General features: G+C 38.8%; 1 protein-coding gene across 2 annotated transcripts in view; it reads left to right on the top strand.

The window, feature by feature from the left end:
* ATP8A2 (ATPase phospholipid transporting 8A2) overlaps positions 1 to 21,135 on the top strand; it is a 355,224-nt gene that overhangs the window by 96,911 nt on the left and 237,178 nt on the right. For both annotated transcript variants that reach the window (XM_088140682.1, XM_088140683.1), the window contains 7 exons: positions 1,041 to 1,146; positions 2,363 to 2,445; positions 4,211 to 4,260; positions 10,028 to 10,097; positions 10,918 to 11,002; positions 13,095 to 13,234; positions 19,272 to 19,410. In XM_088140682.1, coding sequence (XP_087996808.1) covers positions 1,041 to 1,146; positions 2,363 to 2,445; positions 4,211 to 4,260; positions 10,028 to 10,097; positions 10,918 to 11,002; positions 13,095 to 13,234; positions 19,272 to 19,410 — 673 coding nt within the window. The remainder of the gene's footprint in view (positions 1 to 1,040; positions 1,147 to 2,362; positions 2,446 to 4,210; positions 4,261 to 10,027; positions 10,098 to 10,917; positions 11,003 to 13,094; positions 13,235 to 19,271; positions 19,411 to 21,135) is intronic.

Raw genomic sequence — 21,135 nt, 5'->3', positions numbered from 1 at the left:
CAATAACCGCCTCCCCACCCGCCTTCCTGTCCCCCACGCCAGAAGTCACCTCGAGCAAGGTTAGAGTTCTCTCTTTTCGTACTGTATTGTACTTTGTTTCATATTTTTGTGGTTTAAAAAAAAAATACATATGGTTCAGAATGGATTAACCATATTTACATTGAACCTTATGGGAAAATTTGATTCGGGTCGTGACCAAAATTGGTTGGCGACCAAATTCGTAGGGGTCAGAACGGATTAACCGTATTTACATTGAACCTTATGGGAAAATTTGATTCGGGTCACGACCAATTCGGGTCGCAACCAGTCGCGGAACAAATTAAGTTCGTGACCCGAGGTACCACTGTACTAATGTGCTCATTGAGGGGCTTAGAGAGAAATCCTGTGACCCACCACCCTCTTGAGTTATTTCCTTTTGAGTGAATCCATCCATCCATCCATCCATCCATCCATCCATGGCTGGCATTTACAGATAACTCTGAGGTAATGTCTTTAACTATTTGGTTTGATATTCAGCAGAAAAATAAATATAGCATCACTGCTGATTGTCCATCAAAGGGAGAATAGCAGCTTTGTAGAAGAGCTGATGTGATAAGATTGTCCTCATTGTTCCCAGAAAATTGGGTGGATGGAATCATTGTACACCGTGAACATAGAAAGACAAAAACAGACTAAATAATTGATTTTAATGTAGGAAAATTATGGGATGTCCCTCCAGGCCTGGCTTTGCTGGGAAAAGTAGATTGCTTTGTGTTAGCAGACCAAGCTTGAGCTGAGGTGATATACTTGTCATATGAACAATGAATGCAAGAAACAAAGAGGATGATTGGTCTCACCTGGCAAAGCTGTTCTTACCTTATTACCTTAGCTGAGTAAAATCCAATAAGCTGTATAATGTAATTATCTTTTTGAAAAATAACAGAGGCGAAGTAACATCCAGCCACTTTATTTGCTCTCTGTCTCTAACAGTGAAAACTTAAGAAGTTTTTCAGAATGTCACAGGTCATATTCATTGGACTAACTTGGCCCTTGCATTCTAGCCCACAGCCATGCACATCAAAGAATTCCTCACTCTGCTGGCTGTGTGTCACACTGTTGTTCCAGAAAGGGATGGAAACACAATCATCTACCAGGCCTCCTCCCCAGGTTAGTTACTCCTTTTGTTGTAGTAGAGAGCCATGAGAAGAACAAGGGACTGGGGGAATCTTGTCTATGGCACAAGACAGATTGTGTTGAATTAGTATATATAGTACATACATTCATGCACGTACCATCTAGAGTTCTTAGAGTGAGGACCAGGAGCTACATGCAATCTGATACTAGGAATAAGAACATTCTGGTCAATGCAGGTAGAGATTAACAAGGTAGTCTTTGCAGGTCTGTGCTTGCTTTCCTGGACATTGTTCAGTTCTGTGGCTACATGAGAACTGCATGGGAGGCAAGACAAGTGTACTGAGAAATAGGACTGAGAAATAGATAGTTCCAAGTGAGTCCTCCTATTTGAGTTGATTTACACCCCTCCCCCCATCAAAATGAATTCTTGGCTGAATCAGAAATTTCGCATTTGCTGGAAAGAGGTAAATTTTTGTGCCTTCTTCAAAAGAAGTAACAGAATTCCGTTTGCAATTGGGTTGAGGAGGGTCACCTTAGTTTTTCCCCTCCTTCATTCGATTTACATCTTTCTCCCAGTATATTACCTCTACAACATTCTGAAGCCTTATGATATTATGATTATATTGAATTTATGTTGAAGTATTTATTTTTATTTGATCATTTTGATCATTTTGAACTGTTTTAATGCATTGTGTATATTGTATGTTTTGCTCAGAGTTGCTTACAGTAATGATTGGAGTGGCACAGAAGTGTTTTTAAAAATAAATATTCCAGTAGATTGGAATAATTCCTCCATTTATGAAAAAATAACTTGGTTGTATTACATAGCCTCTGTTTGATTTTGCCATCTCAGATTTCTGTAAAACTGTGGAGGTGGAAGTTCTGCTGGGGCTCATTTTCTGAGCCTTAGGATGGTGTCAGTGCTGGGAACATCCTGACTGTGGAATTTCCTGAGGATTTCTCAAGTCTTCTGCCCCTTGATGAGAAGTCTAAGGACTAGCCATGGCAGACATGATGACAATAATGAACTCATGTTGCCTTTCAGAGAAGGTTGCCTGACATTACTATATTCCTGTTGAGGAAGCTCTGATTTGGATGAGTTTCTGAAAAGTTTGGGGATCTTCTGCAGCTGCTTTGGGGAATTGGGAAGTTTTTGTAAAGGCGCATCTGCACTGTCCTTTTATTATTATTTTTTAAAAAACCCAACCATATTCCTGTATTTGTAATGGCAAACTCTTTCTGTTGTCAGATGAAGGAGCCTTAGTCAAAGGAGCAAGAAAACTTGGCTATGTTTTCACTGGGAGGACACCACGTTCTGTTATCATTGATGCGGTAAGAGTGTGTGGGAAAGAAGAGTTGCAAGATTGTCCTAAACTCTGCCATAAGACTATCCTGGAAATACTGCACAGAAATAGGGCAAGCAGGGCAAAATGCCTCTGAGAAGGCCCATCTAGGAGGTTGACTGGCCAAGCAATTCTAATTCTTGGTCAGAGTGGAAAGATCTTTCAGGCCCTGCCAGTTGTAGTGCAGGAGGTGGAAATAACGAAATCTCACCAAATTATGCCTCCCACATGCTCAGCTAAAAGACTGCACTTCAAGAATTTGTGTTCATGTTGCTTGAGCACTTCTTTCAAATGTCCATCATATTTGTTTTGATTGTGTTTTTGAGCCTATCTTGTTTCGAGCTGGAGAAAGTGCTGCTATGGTGTGTGTATGTCTTCATGCATGGTGTTATTAGGCGGTCATTTCCCAGGAAGGAAGGAACCAAACAGCAATATGTACACACATGCACACACACACACATGCACACATGCACATATATGCAGACACATAAAATAATCCATTCCATTTCTTTCTCCCTTTTGTTTTGCCCCATATAACAGAATACTTGGCTCTCTTTCTTAAGAGGGTGGTCCTGTTTCTATTTTCTCTTTGTTTTACCTTCTTTTTCAGTGTGTATAACTGTGTTTCTCAACCTTGTCAACTTTAAGATGAGTGGACTTCAACTCCCAGAATTGGTGGCTGGGGAATTCTGGGAGTTGAAGTCCACACATCTTAAAGTTGACAAGGTTGAGAAACACTGGTGTAGAAATTAACTCTCAGACTGATATGTTGCTCCCATCACCCAACAGCCTCATTCTCTTTCCTGATCATAAAAGTCTTGTAGGATGTATTTCCTTGTAATGCCTTTCTTTGGTATTCAGTAGATGTGTGAGAAGATAAGGATGAAAACTGCTAGGTGTATATAATGAAAGACAGGATACTCACCTATACCTCACAGACTCATTGTAACTTAAAATGAGTATAGGAATTCCATACCACAGTCAATTGCTTTTGAAATATTTTTCAGTCAAATTGAATGAAAATGATCTAAATGATTTTTTTTTTCCAGATAGTGTTGGGGTGCATTTTCTCCCTTGTTTGTAACAGTTGTCATTTAATTTGATTTAAAAGCATTTGCTTTTGATGTTCTTTCACTAGAGAAGAAAATTTGTCATGGCTATGATGTTCTTCCACTTAATTAATTTGGAGGTGGCCAAGGGGTGTATACATGAATACCCTGCCTTGGATTGTATAATAATCTCTCCCATTGTATCATGTCAGATTCACATAAAATCCAAAAGGAAAATATCCTGAGGCAATTCTGTTTTCTGCTGGGCTTTTCCAGATTGGGTAGCCAGGGAGGGTTAAACAGTTAACAAGGACACCAATGGCACCCTGAGCCATCTCCAACAATAAAAACAGCTCAAAAAACACGACCAAGAGAAATGGGAAAGAAGGTTTTAGATACACTGAGAAAAAGGTAGACAACCCATAGACTTCTTTATGGAGGAAGAAAACTTTTAAGAAATTGTAAGGCAGTTTTCAACGCAGCATTTTTTTTTCCTGGCATGGCATTATATTGAGTACAGAAAATGTTCCCTTTGCAATATTCTTAAGAATCTAAGTACATGGTTGTACCCAGAAGAGGGAGCTATTCTCACATTTTTGATATGGATATTTGAAAACGGACCACTTACCTTGCACCTCGTGTTGTTTAATGTGTTTTTAGTTTTTCTTCTACTAAAGTGTGTCTTATTTCTCTTAATGATTGCAGCTAGGAAAAGAAGAGTCGTTTGAGATCCTTAATGTGTTGGAATTTTCAAGGTAATTGGTTTTTAATGGCAACTGCAAGAAATAAAAGGAAGAAAACACTTAGGAATACCCTGAAATTAAAGAAATTTTCTTTGCTTTGCTTTGTTTCATTTCATTTGCTGAATTTATATTCAGCTGGAATTGTAGTTTGTTTGAAAACTTTGAAAGGCTGCAATATAGCTGCACCTGATTTGGAGAGGTTTCAGTGGGTTGGATCCTACTTGGCATCCATAAATGGACTATTTCCATTCATAGACAGAACAGAAAACGAATAGGTAATCTGCCTTCCCTTACAGTTACTGAAAGTTGCAGAGGATCCCCAGCTGCCCAGAATAGAATGAGGCAGTCACAAAGGTCCTTTAGAGGGAATGGGAGAAATGAGGAAAGGCCCCAGCTGTCATTCTACTGACCAGAGTATCTCACGAGTAGAAATCAGCTTAGGAATCCTTCCCATAATGTGAGCAAATTCAGGACCCACCCTCTATCTACTGATGATTTAAAATAGATTTTCCCCTACCTCATGTCCTAGAGCTTCTGTGATGTAAACCCCTTCATCTAAATCAGTGTTTTTCAAACTTGGCAACTTTAAGATGTGTGGACTTCAACTCCCAGAATTCCCCAGCCATCTTAAAATTGCCAAGTTTGAAAAACACTGATTTAAAGCCTGCATGGTGGTGATCAAGTTTAATGGAACTTATCATCAGACTATATCTGGGAAAACCCAGGATGTAAAATGCTGTTTTAGAAGCAGAGGCTTCTCTCCTTCCCAGCAACAAAGTGGAGGCGTTGTGCATGCTTATTCCATGGACCACATACTTGGTATCTTCCAAGTCAATATATATGCATTTGCATGTTAACTAATAAGATAATGTCACTACTGGGAGCAGTGACCAGATTGGACTGTAGAACAAGCTGTACCACAGGAAGAGACAATGGGGCTGCCAGGATTTTCAGGTAGAAAAATATCAGTATTTTGTTTTCATGTTCATCAGTTCCTTAGATACTAAGATGAAAAAAATGGTTAGCATATATACTTGCAGATAAGCTGAGAATTTTAGGTGCCAAAAATCACCCCAAAAATTGGCTTTGGCTTATTCATGGATGGGCTTATTTGTGAGTATATATGGTAATACTTTTTTAAACTACCTGTATTTCCAATATATACTGGCATATAAGCCAACCCCTGAATTTTTAACCAAAATACGATGAAAAATGGGGGTCAGCTTATTCACAGGTGGCTCATTTTTTCATGATATTTGGGTTAAAAATTCAAGGGTCGGCTTATATGCAAGTATATACAGTATTTTCTTACTGCAAATAACCAGCCCATCAGTCTTACTGAACCTCACTTGGAGAATTTCAGAACAAATTAATAGCACAGAAACAATTTTCTCTCCCCCTTCTCCCAATATTACTTACTTTCTTAGAATAGCTAAATGACAAGTACGGTTGCTGGAAATATAATTCTAGGCTATTCTTGATATTGTTTCTTAGTAATTCTGATTTTTACAGCAATTAGAGACAGATGTTCTACGCAAGGCAAAATCTGGTTCTATCCCTCATACTGGTTGGGTAAAACTAAATGTTGACCTACATTTCATGTTGGAAATCCTGTGACTAATCTCTTTCTTCTTCACTCTTCCTCAAAAAAAAGGGAGGGGGGCAATTGGAAAAGGGTTGATAAGGTGATTGAAGCAATATTGCAAACCTTTGAAAATATTCCTCTTTCACTTTTCAGTATCTCAGTCTTGGGAAGCAGTACAGAAATACCTTCGTTGTAAACTAGCGTTACCAAGAATGTAGCTTTATGATGTGCCACAGTCAAACCTGACCATCATAACTCTTGCTGCATGATTTCTTATTAAATAGTGTTGTCCACAAAAAGAATAACATTGTAAAAATATTGTGTCAGGGCAGCTACTGAAAATATGACGTAGAATTGAGTTGAATTGACAATACCTTTTGAAGATTATAATAGAAACAATGAAATTCCTCTTCTATGTGCTAAAATGTTAATCATTTGCTAAGTGGTTGCATAATCATAGTCATCCATTGACTAAACCACAATTGGTTGGTTGTACATGACATACTAAAACATGTTTTACATATCATATTGGTATAAATTATGATCAAAAGATAATAATCTAAAATATGGGTTTTCCTTCTCTCCGAACCTCAACTCTGTCTTGATGCAGTTTTTACTTGTATGAAAATAGAGATATTTTGATTTAGTTTTCAGTCTTTTGTTATTTGTTATGTTACTCCGAGCCCCCTCTCCCAAAAGTTACTGCAAAAATACACTCTTGCAATTTTAGTTTTAAAAATAATGACATGTAGTTCATTTATATAGGAAAGAAAATTAGGAAGGACTGTTTGGGTTTTCATTGTTGCTGATTCATATTTCTCAAAGAATCTGGCATAAATTTGTGACATAATTCCTCCAACTATTAGCTTTTTCTGTCCATTTTTCTTGGTTTCTTATTTGCACTGACATTTATTTAACATTGTTATGCTTGCTTTCTCAATCAGTATGTTATCTGCTGTGGTTTAATTTAAAAATACATTCCTTAAACTAGATGCAAGGATTGTTTACACTGCAATTATAAATACCAGAAATTAGGAAGTAAGTCCCATTATGATTAGGGCACTATATATTTGATGTATAGTTTGGTGTAGTGGTTTGGCACCAGGCTAAAAACCAGGAGACTAGTCCCGCCTTGGGCACAAAGCCAACTGGTGATTTTGGGCCAGTCATTCTCTCTCAGCCCTAGGAAGGAGGCAATGGCAAACTACTTCCAAAAAACATTGCCAAGAAAACTGCAGGGACTTGTCCAAGACTGACTTGAAGCACCAAAAAACAAAACAAGACAAAACAAAAACAAAAAACTATATATTCAGGCTGACATTACAGATAATTTATGACCAGGTTGATGTAATCAAAGTAAGCCTTGGCTTTTTTGAATAGACCACAGTTGGCTAGGTACATGCATATTAAATCATAAACCATGGATTCTAAATCACAAAGGCTGGCTTCACACAACAGGTTAAACCACTATTAAGCAAAGCAAATCATAGTTTGGTACAGTGTGTGACGCTAGTCATTAGGTCAACTTTTTCCAGCAGGATATCCTACAGATATATTGGGACCACCACAACTTTGGGAATTCCCAGCCAAAGTTCTGGGTGTTGTAATCCAAACACATCTGGAAGACAGCATTATGGAAGACAATTGCAATTCAGATACATGTTCTGGCTCACCCCAGTACATCCAGAGATCTATTTTCCTACTAATCCAAAAATATTTTGAATACTTAGGAATCTCATCTGATGTGAAATAGCTTCGTTAGCATACTTTTTCTGAAAGCCAATCTGCCATTTCCCCGTTTACTTATAAGTCTTGAGACAGCTCTAAACCATTCATTCTTCCTTTCTAGGTCAAAGTATGGTATTACAGGTATTTTGCTTCAGCCACTGGTATTTGGCATTTTGTTAGTCTCATAAGGAACCATATTGGAATTCTTGCCCTTTGCCTTTTATTTTCCTGTATGTAGTTTCTGCTAACTAAAAGTATTTTCATGCAGAATACAGAATAATCATAACAATGTAGTCTCTGATGTTAGAGCTTTCTATGACATGGCTACTAGTTGTTAACAGCACTGTTTTCTAGACGCCACGATGTACTGATTTTTTAAAACTTTGGTAGGGTTTGCACATTTTTCTAAGCAATAACATGGCTTGCTTTAACCTGTGTTTCCTAACTAGTCATTGACATTAGGAAATTATAGCGTATAATATAATGGTTTGTATGATCCCACCCAAATTTGCTTTGTTCACCAAACTATACTGAAGCAAATCATGTTTGGTGCAGACATAATAACTGTTTCTTTTCCTTGCGTGTTCAGGTTTGCTGCATACAGAAAGGTTTTTTCCTTCCACTTGGATTTCCTAGATGAGTGTTTTAGAATACTAACCATGAAGTTTACACATACCTCTTCAAGAACAGAGAAGTGATTCTTCAGAATATTAGATGCACACAGACACCACCACCACATAAGTGTTGCATTTATTTGTGAACTGGTATATACTTCAGCAGCTGTATTTTTTACATCCCAGGGTAGATTACATGTGTATGGAGGAAAAAAGTGATCACAATCAGGCTCTCAAACTATAAAATCCAAGTGATATCAAAACTAGATCTGTGCTTTGGATATGAAGGTAAAAAGGCACTTTGGACTGTGTGGGGCATGAGCTCAGCACCTATCACGGACTGCATGGGTACTCTGAAAGTGCCACCCAATCCTGGGAAAAGTGTGTTTGGTTGAAGAAACTGCAGTCAGGTGCTACTTTTGTATCTCCAAAGCATCTTTTTGACTTCAAACCAAAGTGTTGCAGAGCTCTAATCAAAGTATTTCCCTAGAAAATGTTAAGGGCTACATCTGTACTAAATCTTTCGTCAGTCCAGCATGTTCCCGATATGTTGGGATGGCAACTCAGAGCATTCCAAATTCTGAGAATTCTCATCCCAGCCACATGTTCAGAAGGCTGTTTTACCTTTCTGTGAACCCCCTTCAACCCTGGGTTAGATTAGAGCTTAGCAATTGCATTAGATCCCTGTATGGCTGGCTGTATCCCAAAATGATGATTCCGCTGATTGTGGAATTGACGCAGGAAGCTGGTGCTGGTTTGGGGAAGCTAGAACCACACAGGCTCTTACTTTGTGCAAGGAGAAGTGAATGCTAGGGAAAAAACAACAAAGCATTCTATCAATTAAAAACATTTTGGCAATGTAAAGAATTGCCCAGAGAAGTCATGGTCTCTCTTTTGCTAGATGGGGTGCTTTAATTTGGATTCTTGAACTAAGCAGAAAGTTGGACTTGTTGGCCTAAACATCTCATCTGTCTCTATTTATTTATTGAATAAATTTGTATGGCCAAACACGACTCTCAGCTGCTAACAAACATTTAAAATCTATGCAAATCAAACAATAACCAAAGGGAAGGATGGACATACTATGACAACCAAGGAAACCAGCTGCCGACCCACCTGGGCTCAGGTGTCCTCCAAACCCCTGCGCCTGGGAAGATGCCAGGTCTTAGGGCTTTCTGAAAGGCCAATAGGGTCAAGGCTAACTTAATATTAACCCTTATCATTTTATAATTATAAAATGTTAGGGTTTCTTTGGATCTATCTCAGATTTCTTTTACTCTGTTGCCATGTATGCAGTATGTATAAAGTCTGGCATCTGATGAAACCCTTCACAGATCTGATGAAATCCATAGTAACTCATCCCATGTGATTGTTTTGCTAGTGTAATTGGAGAAGTGGCACCTGGAAATGGAGCTTGGTAAGGCTGCCTTGCAGAGAAACCCACAAAAGACAATAGTTCTCACTGTTGTTTTCTGGCTCCTCTCCTCCTGAGTAGCATGTGTGCTGTACTGAGAACCCCAATGAGAAAAAGTTAATCTGCTAAAAGTTGTCTGTCTTTGCTTGCTAGAGGCCATTTTAATGCAGCAGGTAATCAGGGAAATATCTCTTTGTAAGCCTAATTTAGCAGTCTTTATGGCCCTGCTTCACTTACTTTACTGCTTTTATGACTTTGTTAACTAACCTTTATCTCAGACCTATTTGACTAAACTACTGTCAATTTGTGTTTATGAGATACAAGCAAAATTATTCCATAAATATCTCCCATTATTTAGCTTCTCTTTTAATAAATATTAACAGCAACAACAACTTCTAAAAATTATATTGAATTAAATTACATTTGTCCTCTTTCCAGTAACAGAAAAAGAATGTCTGTAATAGTTCGGACTCCAGAAGGCCGACTACGTTTGTATTGCAAAGGAGCTGTAAGTACCTCCTGCCTATTTACAAGAGAATTGTGTTGTAACCCACATTCTTTGGCATGTATAAATATTAATAATATTGGTACTATCACTGAAGACTATACATACTTTAAAGCTCAAAAATTTCCAGTAGCCATACAGTGTGGGATTTTGGGATGTTAGGGCCCAAAATATCTGGAGTGAACTATCTGGGGAAAAAATGGCTTAAATAGTATCAGTCAGTGATTTGGAGAAGGACTATACCGTATATCCATTCCAACAGATTGGACTATGTTTTACAGTTTATCATTAAGCATAAGAGCTAGTTCCTTACAATGAAAAACAATCTCTATATTATTTGACATTTTTTAAATCTGAACCACCTTGGCTATCATGGATAGCCTCAGACTTCTCAGGAGACATGGTAGTAAAGCATGGCTCTCCAGAAACTCAACTTTGCAGCAAGCTGGTAACTAGCAGAAGAAGCTTCATAGGCTCAACATGACTAGATAAGTTGCTTTGTTGCAGACAAGGAAAAAGTCATAGCTATGTAGATTTGCCTACTCCATAGCAGAGCACTTAAATCCTATAACAGTCAGTCCAGGGTTTAAAGCTTAGGCCTTTTTCCTGCCTGTATTTTGAGTTAATAGACTTTTGGTTGTTATTTTCCTGATCTTGAGAATCAGAGACATTTATTCCATGTTTAGGTAAAGATTGTGTCAGGCTTGAAGATCACTGGTCTCTGCCTTATTAGCTTCATCCCTTATAGATAGACAGAATATATGTCTAAAAAAGAAATGTAGGCATCTTTATGGTCATTATTTATATACCTTTTGGTTGGCAGGATAATGTCATTTTTGAGAGATTATCCAAAGACTCACAGTACATGGAGCAAACTCTATGTCATCTTGAATATTTTGCCACAGAAGGTAAATGTTTATTTAATTATTTATTTGTTGTTGCTCTTCTTAAAAGTACCAAAATGTGCTGCTCTGTAGTTGAACAAATTCTGTTTGTTTGTGTATGTGTATGTGTATGTGTATGTGTGTGTGTGTGTGTGTATGTATGTATGTATGTATGTATGTATGTATGTATATATATATATATATATATATATATATATATAAATAAAATGGGAAAGCTTGGGAAAATTCAGAAGTAAAGATAAACTTATTTTGCCCAGCTCAGATTTTCTGTAAGACTGAATATGATATAACAGACACCCTTGTTAGAAAAGACAAAGTTATTAAATTTAGCTTTCTCCATCTTACAGTAATTCCATCCATCCACCCATCTTTTGCATTCAATTGCAATATTAAACACGTACCGTAAATTCATACATATTTTTATGTATGTTTTCCCCAATATGCATACTTTTGTGTGCACTTTTCCTAATATTATGTACACTTATGTATTTTAATCTGATTTATATAAATGGGATTTTTATTTTATTTTCACAAAATATATACATTGATGTGACCTTTCCCAATATGTCTGTATTTAACTAGAAAACTACATCTTGAAATACATCAAATTGCAAATATCAAAATATGGCATATTGATTCAGAAAGCACAAAAATATGACAGGGAGACAAAAGAAGCAAAATGCTAAAGAAAGTTATGCTACTCATAACATTTCCAGCTCCTTTAAAACTAGTGTTTGCCTCTAGGCAAAGGAGATCTTGAAATGTAGCTTAGCTGAGTCCTACATATATTATTCAAGCCAGCGGTGAAATAAACCTTGTTGAAAATGGACTTAGTCTGGACTGAGACCATATTTAAAAATGTGAAAAAGAAAAAATTATTGGAGGGAAGCAATACAACAGACGTGATATGTCTCAAGCCATTAGGTCTCAGCAGATGCTAACTCTCTTAGACTTGGAGACCAGAAAGGCTGAAATTGATAATGAGAGTGATGGATGAAGAAATAGCCTATGTACTACTCATTTTATAAATGTTTAAAACCTTTTTTTTAGAGGAAAGTACATCAATGTAGCACATATTTTCACTGGATTTCTTTAAGAGTCAACCTCTGTAGCTACTGCAGTGAGTTTTGTTATGTGGTATCAAACTCTTATATCAATCTCTTATTGATCTGAGTGCAGTGTTCTCTTATATAGTAAATGTTTAATGGCGCTGCATTGCAGGAAGAGTCTTCTCTCTCCCCATGCCTGAAAGTTTTATGTTTCTTTGTTTTGGGAACATTCTGAGTAATATAACCTTTCTGTTTAATATGGCACCTCACTCCATTTTTTTTATACCTGATGTGCAATAGAAGACAAATAATTACATTTATACATGTGAATACAGTGACCCTGTAAAAATCATGTTGTTCATATTCCAACAGGAAGGGGGTGTTCTTCAGATTATTGTGGCTAGCAAATAGCATATTCTGATTAAAGGAAAATACTGAGGTTTAACACTGCTTGCTAATGAAAGTGAGAAACTATTTATTTATCTCATACTCTTACAGTTTAATTTTACAATATGCTTTAATAAAGTACCCATTTCAAAAAGTGAAACCACATTGTGCATTACCAAAAATAATGCTGGGCCAAAATCTGCTTTGTATGTTCTTTCCTTGGGAAAGTCATAGAGGTAGTCCTTGTTTAGCAACTGCCTTATTTAGTGACCATCTGCAGTTACAAGAGTGATGAAAAAGTAACTTTATGACAGATCCTTGCATTTACAATCTTCGCAGGTCTGTAAAGCAAAAGAAAGCTGAAGTAAGATCATAAGCACAGTTGCAGTTTTGCGTAGCAACCACTTCGCTTAACAACCAAGTTGCTGGTCCCAGTTTCGGTCGCTAAATGAGGACTACCTGTATTCAGATTTTTTTTCACCTTATACATTTGAGAGTATAATTTAATTTGAAAAGCAACTTCTGGGTGGGAAGGCAGTTTGAGTTTTTGGGATACAGCAAGTTTGTTCATTCAGTTAGTAATTGTTTCTCTCTCAAGTTTAAGTCAAATTCCTAACCTCTCTAGATGTTTGGGTTGAACTCCTGTATTCCCTTTTTAGGTTTGAGGACTTTGTGCATCGCATACACAGACCTATCAGAAAACTCTTACCAGGAATGGCTGAACATATATAATGAAGCCAGCACGAACCTGAAAGACAGAACTCAAAAACTGGAAGAGTGTTATGAGATAATTGAGAAGGTAAATAAACATGATTTTGTTTCTTTCCAATTCTTTCCAATGTATTCCCTGGCTCTAAGAGATATATGCACAATTACGTCTGGGAGGGAAAGTCTTAAAAATGGGGTACTACTCCAATCCAAGTTTTACATAGTTACAGTTATTATATTTGCTTTGAAGCATTATTGATAGGAGGTCCTGGTGTTTGGTGAGGAGGAATGTTAATCTGATAAAGACTTGTGAAGATAGGCAGGTAAAACCTCAGCTGAGATCTGCTGCTAAAGGAGAATTTCCAGAATGCTGTTTGTCACTTAAATCTAGGAGCTACTTGAGTATTATGCATTTATTCAGTCAGTTGGTATTCACTGTGTACAGGTGAATGGAGTTGGACTTTGCTTCTACCATATAAGCCTTGCCTTGGGTGGCCCTGGTCCCCGGCTGCTGCTACTCAGTGCTGGGTTAATCTATAGTAAGCCCTGCCTCATTCATGATTTAATCATATATTACTGCGGGGGGGGGGGGGCGCAGGGGATGGCCTTCTTGGAAATGAGTTCTTCCAGGTTTTGGGTAGGGGTGGGGAAGTAGCTTTGATCATCTGGGAGATTTGTGTAGTTTTCAGAGGAACTCCTCTGCATATGTAAAATATGCAACTCTGTGAAGTTAGACTCTGGGGATCAGATATTGCTATTGTACCAGCCTTTCTACTGTGCAGCTATCTCTGTACCTGAGTTTTTGGAGGCTGTGGCTGGGTTGGTGGTGGTCTTGGGGAGCTTCAATCTGCCTTCCCTGGGAGGGAGCAGAATCAGAAATGAGTCTGGAGTTCATGGCCATCATGGCAACCATGGACCTGATGCAGGCCACTGAAGGTTCAATTCACAGGGAAGGGCACACACTACATCTGGTTTTTAACTCAGGCAGTGGTGAAGTTATCTGGAATTGGGGGTTGTTATCATCACTCCCTTATCATGGACAACCACCTCTAGCTAGCCTTGGAGTTCTTTAGGGCTGCCTTCCATCACAGGACTTGTTCAGTTGGTCCACCCCAGGCACCTGATGGACCCGGAAGAGTTGTCTGGGGACTCTCGTGTGCGGTTTGGTTGAGGTCTTAGTCATTGCTTGGAATAAGCAGGTGGCGGGGACCTTGGATTGGATCATACCTGTACGGAATCTTGCTGCCTGTGGATCCTGGAGAAACCTTTGCATTTTGGATGAATTGTGGGAGATAAAATGGCAGAAATGATGCCAATGACAGAAGATGAACAAATCTGACCAAGCATGAGTAAAAGCCTTTTTTAAGGAATGTGTGGGTTTTACTTCACTCTTACTGCATCAGCAGATTGCGAGACAGTAGCCTTATTTAGAGTGACCCAGTCACTCCTGGGGAGCCAATGCAAGGCTGTTGTAGTCTAGGCATCTGTCAGATAAAGTTGCTTGGATTTACTCTGAGATGAATGCCATTTGTGGTGTTGACTGAAGCACAAGCCAGCTTTGTTATCTGGGATGACTTTGAACTGGTTAATCCTGAGGAGGAGGACAGGATTCTTAAGGTGGTAAGCCACCTGCATTTAGATATATGTTATTCCTGCTTGGTCAAGGCCTTCTGGGAAGTGATGTGGTTGGATCCATGTGATGGTGAATGCATCCTTGAGGAGGCAGTGGTCTTACCCCTCCTTGAGAAATCATCTCTGGATCCAATGGATAAGACAAATTTTGTCCAGTCTCCAACTTTCCATTTTTAAGGAAGTTTGTTGAGAAGGTTCCAGGGTGCAGCTTCAGGGCACCTTGGAATTATCTGGACCCCTTTCAGTCTGGTTTCAGACTGGGATTTTGGATGAGGGTGGAGGGATGCATCTCTCTTGGCTCTCTTTGATCTCTTAGCATCTTCAATACCATCAACCATGCTATCTTTCCTGGGATTGAGAGTGGGAAAGGTGGTATTGTGATGGTCCTCCTCCTTTCTCCACAGCCAGTTCCAGTCTGTGTTCCAGTCTAGTCCTAGTCCAGTGCTAGGCACATGCTTTATCGGGTGCCTCAGGACTCCACTTGCTCTCCACTCTACCAGAGGGAACTACCAGAGGTGACAGAGCAAAACAAAACAAAACCCCCACCCCCACCCCCACCAACACTGGCAGGGCATGCCACTGTATATAAACAGAGAGCGAACTTCATTCCATTCTAGCACTGAAGATGTTACCTAGCCAGGTAATGAAACATTTGAAAGAAAACAACCAAGCTCAGAAAACCCCTAGGACTCCACAGTTCAACCATGAGCTACGCATATTCTCTTCTATTTTCCACTCTTATTTAACATCTACATGATGCTGCTGGTGAGGTCATCTGTCAGGACAGGGTTAAGTACCATAGGTATGCATGTTGTACATTAGCTGTAAATTTACATTAGTTGTACATTTCTGCTCTAGCTGACTGATACAATCTCATGCTTTCCCAGTGTCTAGGGACTTGGATGGGGAAGAACATGGACTACTGCAACACGCGCTACATGGGGCTACTCTTGAAAAGTATCTGGAAACTGCAGTGGGTGCAGAATATGGTGGGGCAGGCAGTTATGGGCATCTCTTAGGGCTGCATGTGTAACACCTCCGCTGTGCGAGCTGCATCGGGTGCCAGTTTGCTTCTGGGTCCAATTCAAGGTGCTGGGAATTATAACGATATATATAAGGTTATGACCTTTAAAGCCCTTCATGGCATGGGCCCAGGTTACCTGAGGAACTGTCTTGTTCCAATTACATTGACCCATCCCAGCTGGTCATGTTATGGATCCCGCCGGCTAAAGAATTTTGACTGGTGGGGTCTAGGAGGAGAGCCTTTTCTGCCATTTTCTGCCATTGCCCCGCCCTGTGGAACATTGACCCCCACTCTTCTGGCCTTCTGGAATAGCGTCAAGAGCTGGCTATGCCAGCTAGCATGGGAACCCAGTGGCGGTTTGCACCACTGGGGATGGTTGGTGGCTTGAGGACTCTCTCTCTGTCTTTTAACTTCGTATATTTTTTGTAAAGATTTTTGTAGCTTTCTTTTTACTTGTAAGCTGCCTAGAGTCACTTATACAGTGAGATGGGTGGTGTATAAATTTCAGAAAGAAAGAGAGAGAGAGAGAGAGAGAGAGAGAGAGAGGGAAGGGAAGGGAAGGGAAGGGAAGGGAAGGGAAGGGAAACTTAGCTAGACCAAGTGGCTTGGGTTTTGCTGTCCCCCCCCCCCTCAAATCTAGATCTAGGAAACTTCCATCCTTGTTCTGGATGAGGTTGCAAAATTTGGGGTGTCCTCCTGGACTCACAACTTCTTCCTGAAGAGCAACTGGCAGCTGAAGCCAGGACCACAACCTCATCTTGTATTCTAATTGTGGCCATTTCTGGATTGGGAAGCTCTACTCACTGTCATTCATGCCTTGATCATCTCCCAGTGAGATTCCTTCAATGTACTGCCCTTGGAAATCATCCAGAATGCAACAGAGTGAGTAGAAATGGGTGCACCTTGGTAGGCCCATGTAACATAACTATTCCATGAGCTGCACTGGTTCCTGGTAACCTTCCACGTGCAATCCAAGTGACAGAGCTAAATAGCTCTACACTGTGAGAGTGACTATTTCTACTGTAGTTATTTCTGCCCACCCCACTAGGTCGCACAGAATGAGCATACTCTTGGTCTCCTCTTTGACCCAGTGTTATTTAATGGGACCTAGGAGAAATGCATTCTCTGCTGCTCACCCTTTGGAATGAAGCCCCCATCCCCCGAGGTTCAGGTTGGCCTGATCTTACTAGCTTTTTGCAAAGCCCCTTTTGCAGAGCTGTGAAGATCTGTTTTTTTTCCCCCTATGAATCGGGCCATGATGGTAATTGTGCCTGTCCTACTGGGAGAGTGAGTGTTGGTCTTATTTCCAGCCTTGGTTATGTGTACAAATGTGGTTTTTAATTGGTTTTTCTATTATTTTTGTTTGGCTTGGCTTGCCTTGTTTAGGATTTTTATTGGTGTACACTGTCCAGAGTCATATATTATGAGTTGGGCAGCCTTATACATTTCTTAAATATATAAGTCAGTCAGAACAAGACAATTTGTGCAGAGCTGGATATAGCCTTATTGCCTAATGGGAAATTTTGATGGTTTTCAGCTTCCATAAAGCTACACTGGTTAGAAGTCCTGGAACGATCTTGCTGTGTTTTCGAAAAAGGGGTATTGCTTGGAGGGCAGCAACAAGATTCATTTCCTGCTCTTTGGGATCTCATAAATCAGGACTGCTTCATCTCAAACTTTGTAGCCTAGGATGATATGGACCAATGATAAGCTGGTCCCCAATAGTGTGCTGAAAAATGGAACTAAAATATGGCAGTAATCCATCTCTATCCTTTCCTGTTGGGTTGGAATTTGTCTATTAAAGGGTGGGACCAAAGTGGGTGAGTGCATCCTTTCTTAAGACAGGCAAATGGATAAATAAAAATACGAATTCCCTTATTTCTCCTAATGTCATGTTTTCAAAAGTGAACCAGTTTTATCACACTTAGGTCAGCTGCTCAAAGTTTTGCATTCCTGTGGTTTAACATTTGGTTTAATTTGGGCCTTAAGAAACATTAAATCAAAGCTGTTTTTCCTGGAACATTTGTTTAAAAGTGTTGTTTTTTAATTGTTACAACATAACTTTCAAAATCCACTAAAAATCTCTTAAATGATTATTTGGCTTGTATGCTTGGTTTGGAATCTAACCATTCCTGTTCTAGCAGAACACATCATATATTGACTGAATGTATAAATGTGCTCTTTATGAAAACATCCTGTTCTTTTCTCTGTTTTTCAAAATTTCAGTTTTTTTTTTTAGCCCATTAAATATAACATATTTGTAGTTACAGCTTTTGGCAAGTAGTATTTATAGACAGCTGGGCCCTCCACCCTAAACATGGAAGCATGGTTCAAACTGGGGCTCATTTCTAACTTATGAAGGCACATGTATTGTAATGCATTTATAGATACATAAATAATATAATTCATTCATTCATTGGCTGATAGCTAACAGTATACAGATGACTATATGTGCATGAGAGATTACACTGCCAGCATGTTTAACTTAATAAGGACACACTCAGTGAGTAAGCACATACTATTAACTCCTACATGACTGCCTACATATAACACTGGCCTACATGGTTGTATCAACAGTATAAATTCTACTCTGCTGATTTAAAAATTCACCAGAACTTGCTGTAAAAACAGTACCTTCCTTCCAAACCTATTTTAGGTTGTAATCTAAATCAAATTTCTAGAAAATGGAAGGAAAGTAGTCATTTTAGGACTCAATCCTAAAGCCCTTGGAACAGCAGCCAGGAATATAGACAATCAGATTTTCCTTTCTGAAATAAGATGAAGATGTTTGCCTTGGAGGGAGACTGAGACTCGGTTCAATCCCCCCACTTCTTTGCCAGTTTCCAAGAGGACATCTTCAGAGGCTATGGAAGAGCCCTCAGTGTCAGAACTTGACCCAGGACATGGCATGAATTTCTCTCTATACTTCAACAGTATAGGAGCGAACAACAGACGAATGAGGACATGGCTTGGATAGATAACTTGCTTTTATTAGAGATACAAGAAACCCTGATAATGATCAACCACTACAGAATACAGCAACTTAGTCCACTGTATAGGGTTTAAATCTATTGACATTGTGATGCTCATTTTGTCATTTGTCCTCCTTGATCTTCCTAAGGATGCCTGTGATGCCTGATATAGCCCCTATACCCCTTTGGCCCTCAGTGGGGCCATTTTTGAAAAGTTTGGTGTATGATTAAGGGCAAGAATGGTGGGAAGCTTCAGGTAACCATTTCACTTGCCATGGTGATTCCGCAGGTTTTCCTCCACTAGTGAGTTTTTAAAGTTGCAATTACTGTTAATTCGTCTGGTCAAAGCATTTGGTATTCTGATGATTTCTGAAATGGCTAGTTTTATGCTATATGTACATCAACTACACCGGTTGGTCAGCAGCAGAAAAGATAATGCACAGCTTGCTATTATTATTTTTTACTTTTGATCATCACCCCATCTCTTTCTCCTTCTTCAGGAATTGCTGCTTCTTGGTGCCACAGCTATTGAGGATCGCCTTCAAGCTGGCGTCCCAGAAACAATATCTACTCTAATTAAAGCAGAGATCAAGATTTGGGTACTAACGGGGGACAAACAAGAAACTGCTATCAATATAGGTAACGACCCTTCAATTTCCCTAGTGAAGTTGTCCTTTGCAAATGCCACCAGATATAAATCATAGATCTTGAGGTTATGGTATAAATGCAGAGATTACTGCTTTGGCAAGTAATCTGATTGACTGGAACTCTGCAGGAGGTAGTCCATCAGTGGAATAATTGGAAAATTCCTGGAGCTCCTTAGGACAGATACCATTTCCACAATCCCAAGGAGAGTCAAAAGTGCAGGCAATTGGATTGATCCTAGTCTCTCATTTTTATATACACTATTATATTAATTATGCTACATTACATTGCTGTAATGAATTATAAGGATGTATATAACAATACATAACATGCAATTTTTAAAAAAGAAAAAGAAGAAAAATAATCTAACAATGCCATAATTACTACAATAGCATCCATGCAAATTGCCAAATATGTCTGAATCAAAAGGTCTTTTTTTATGAAGCTGCAGTAAATGGGGAAGGGAGAACCAGTCAAAATAGGATGGAAGGAGTTCGTGTACAATTTCCAGTAATAAATGATCATAAATAGTATATAACCCCAAAAGGATAATATCACAAAAATCATTAAAAACCTTAAAATTCCAGTAGCTAAATCATCTTCCCTGAATAAAAACTAGCCTCTTTCATTCAAATTTATAGACTAAATTGTAACTCAAACCCAACAATTATGTAGTGTTCTGAATTTAATTTTAAAAATCAATAATCCTCAATGGTAGGCTAATAGTTACATGTGAAATCAAACAGAATGTTCGCTAATTTCTAAATGTTTAAATGGTGCTTAATATCACCTTCCTAATATTTTCATTATTAATATTTTATTCCAGTGCTATAGGAACAATTTGTGACTTGACAATTTGACAATCTGTTCAGGATTTTATAGTCAGCTTCCTGAAATTCCTCCTTAAGGACAGGCATTTTCTCTTGAAGGACTCTGAAGAACTGCACTAAGGGAAAACAGGGTGAGAAGTCTTCCTTTATGCAAGGATCAAACCACAGGATTGATTCAGAGTTCCATTTTCAATTATTTTTACATGAGTTTTGCTGTATTAAAACAACTATGCAAGCCTAATCAACTGTTACTTAGATGATTAGTTGCATTTTCTTTGAATTTCCCATAACCCTTTAGCCCAAAAGGACTGTGGGAAATAAAAATAAAATGCAGCTGGATAATCCAAAATTTGGGGTGAGTTGTCCAACTAAGAGGGAGATCATTCCAAAAAGGCAGATGAGATGTTAGAGGAAGTAAGTTCACAGGTCCCTTATTCATGCACAGGGACCAACTCTCAAGGCTAGTACTCTGTTTCACAGTGCACTTAGTTTGTTTTGATGCAAGATTTTTCTTGCAATAGATGTTATTGTCATGTTGCCAGGCTGTGATTTTTTTGTGCCAGTGCTGTATCCAAAGCATTCAAAGTAAGTCTTGTTAAAAAGTTGTGTCTTCACTGAACCGGTTTATTTAAATCCATTCTTTCATAGAATCCCTCTGGCATTTATTCCTAATGGACCTTATTCTTAAGCGGTACTGGTAGTTTTAACTACCTTCAAAAACTTCGGGGGGAGCTTATTGCAAAGTTTATTTAAGCTGCAGTTGTGTAACCTCAATTGTCCATTCCCCATCTTGTCCATTATTTTCCATATATTTAGTAACACCACTTCTTATTAACAGTGGTAGGCTCTTCCTGAAGTTTAATTTTCACTATTCTTTTCAAAAAGCAGG

This window comes from Python bivittatus, unplaced genomic scaffold (genome assembly GCF_059951505.1).
Source record: "Python bivittatus isolate LINGU-HERP-01145 unplaced genomic scaffold, Pbiv_v1 ctg000340_np1212, whole genome shotgun sequence".
NCBI classification, from domain to species: domain Eukaryota; kingdom Metazoa; phylum Chordata; class Lepidosauria; order Squamata; family Pythonidae; genus Python; species Python bivittatus.
This window is presented reverse-complemented; position numbering and strand designations above follow the sequence as displayed.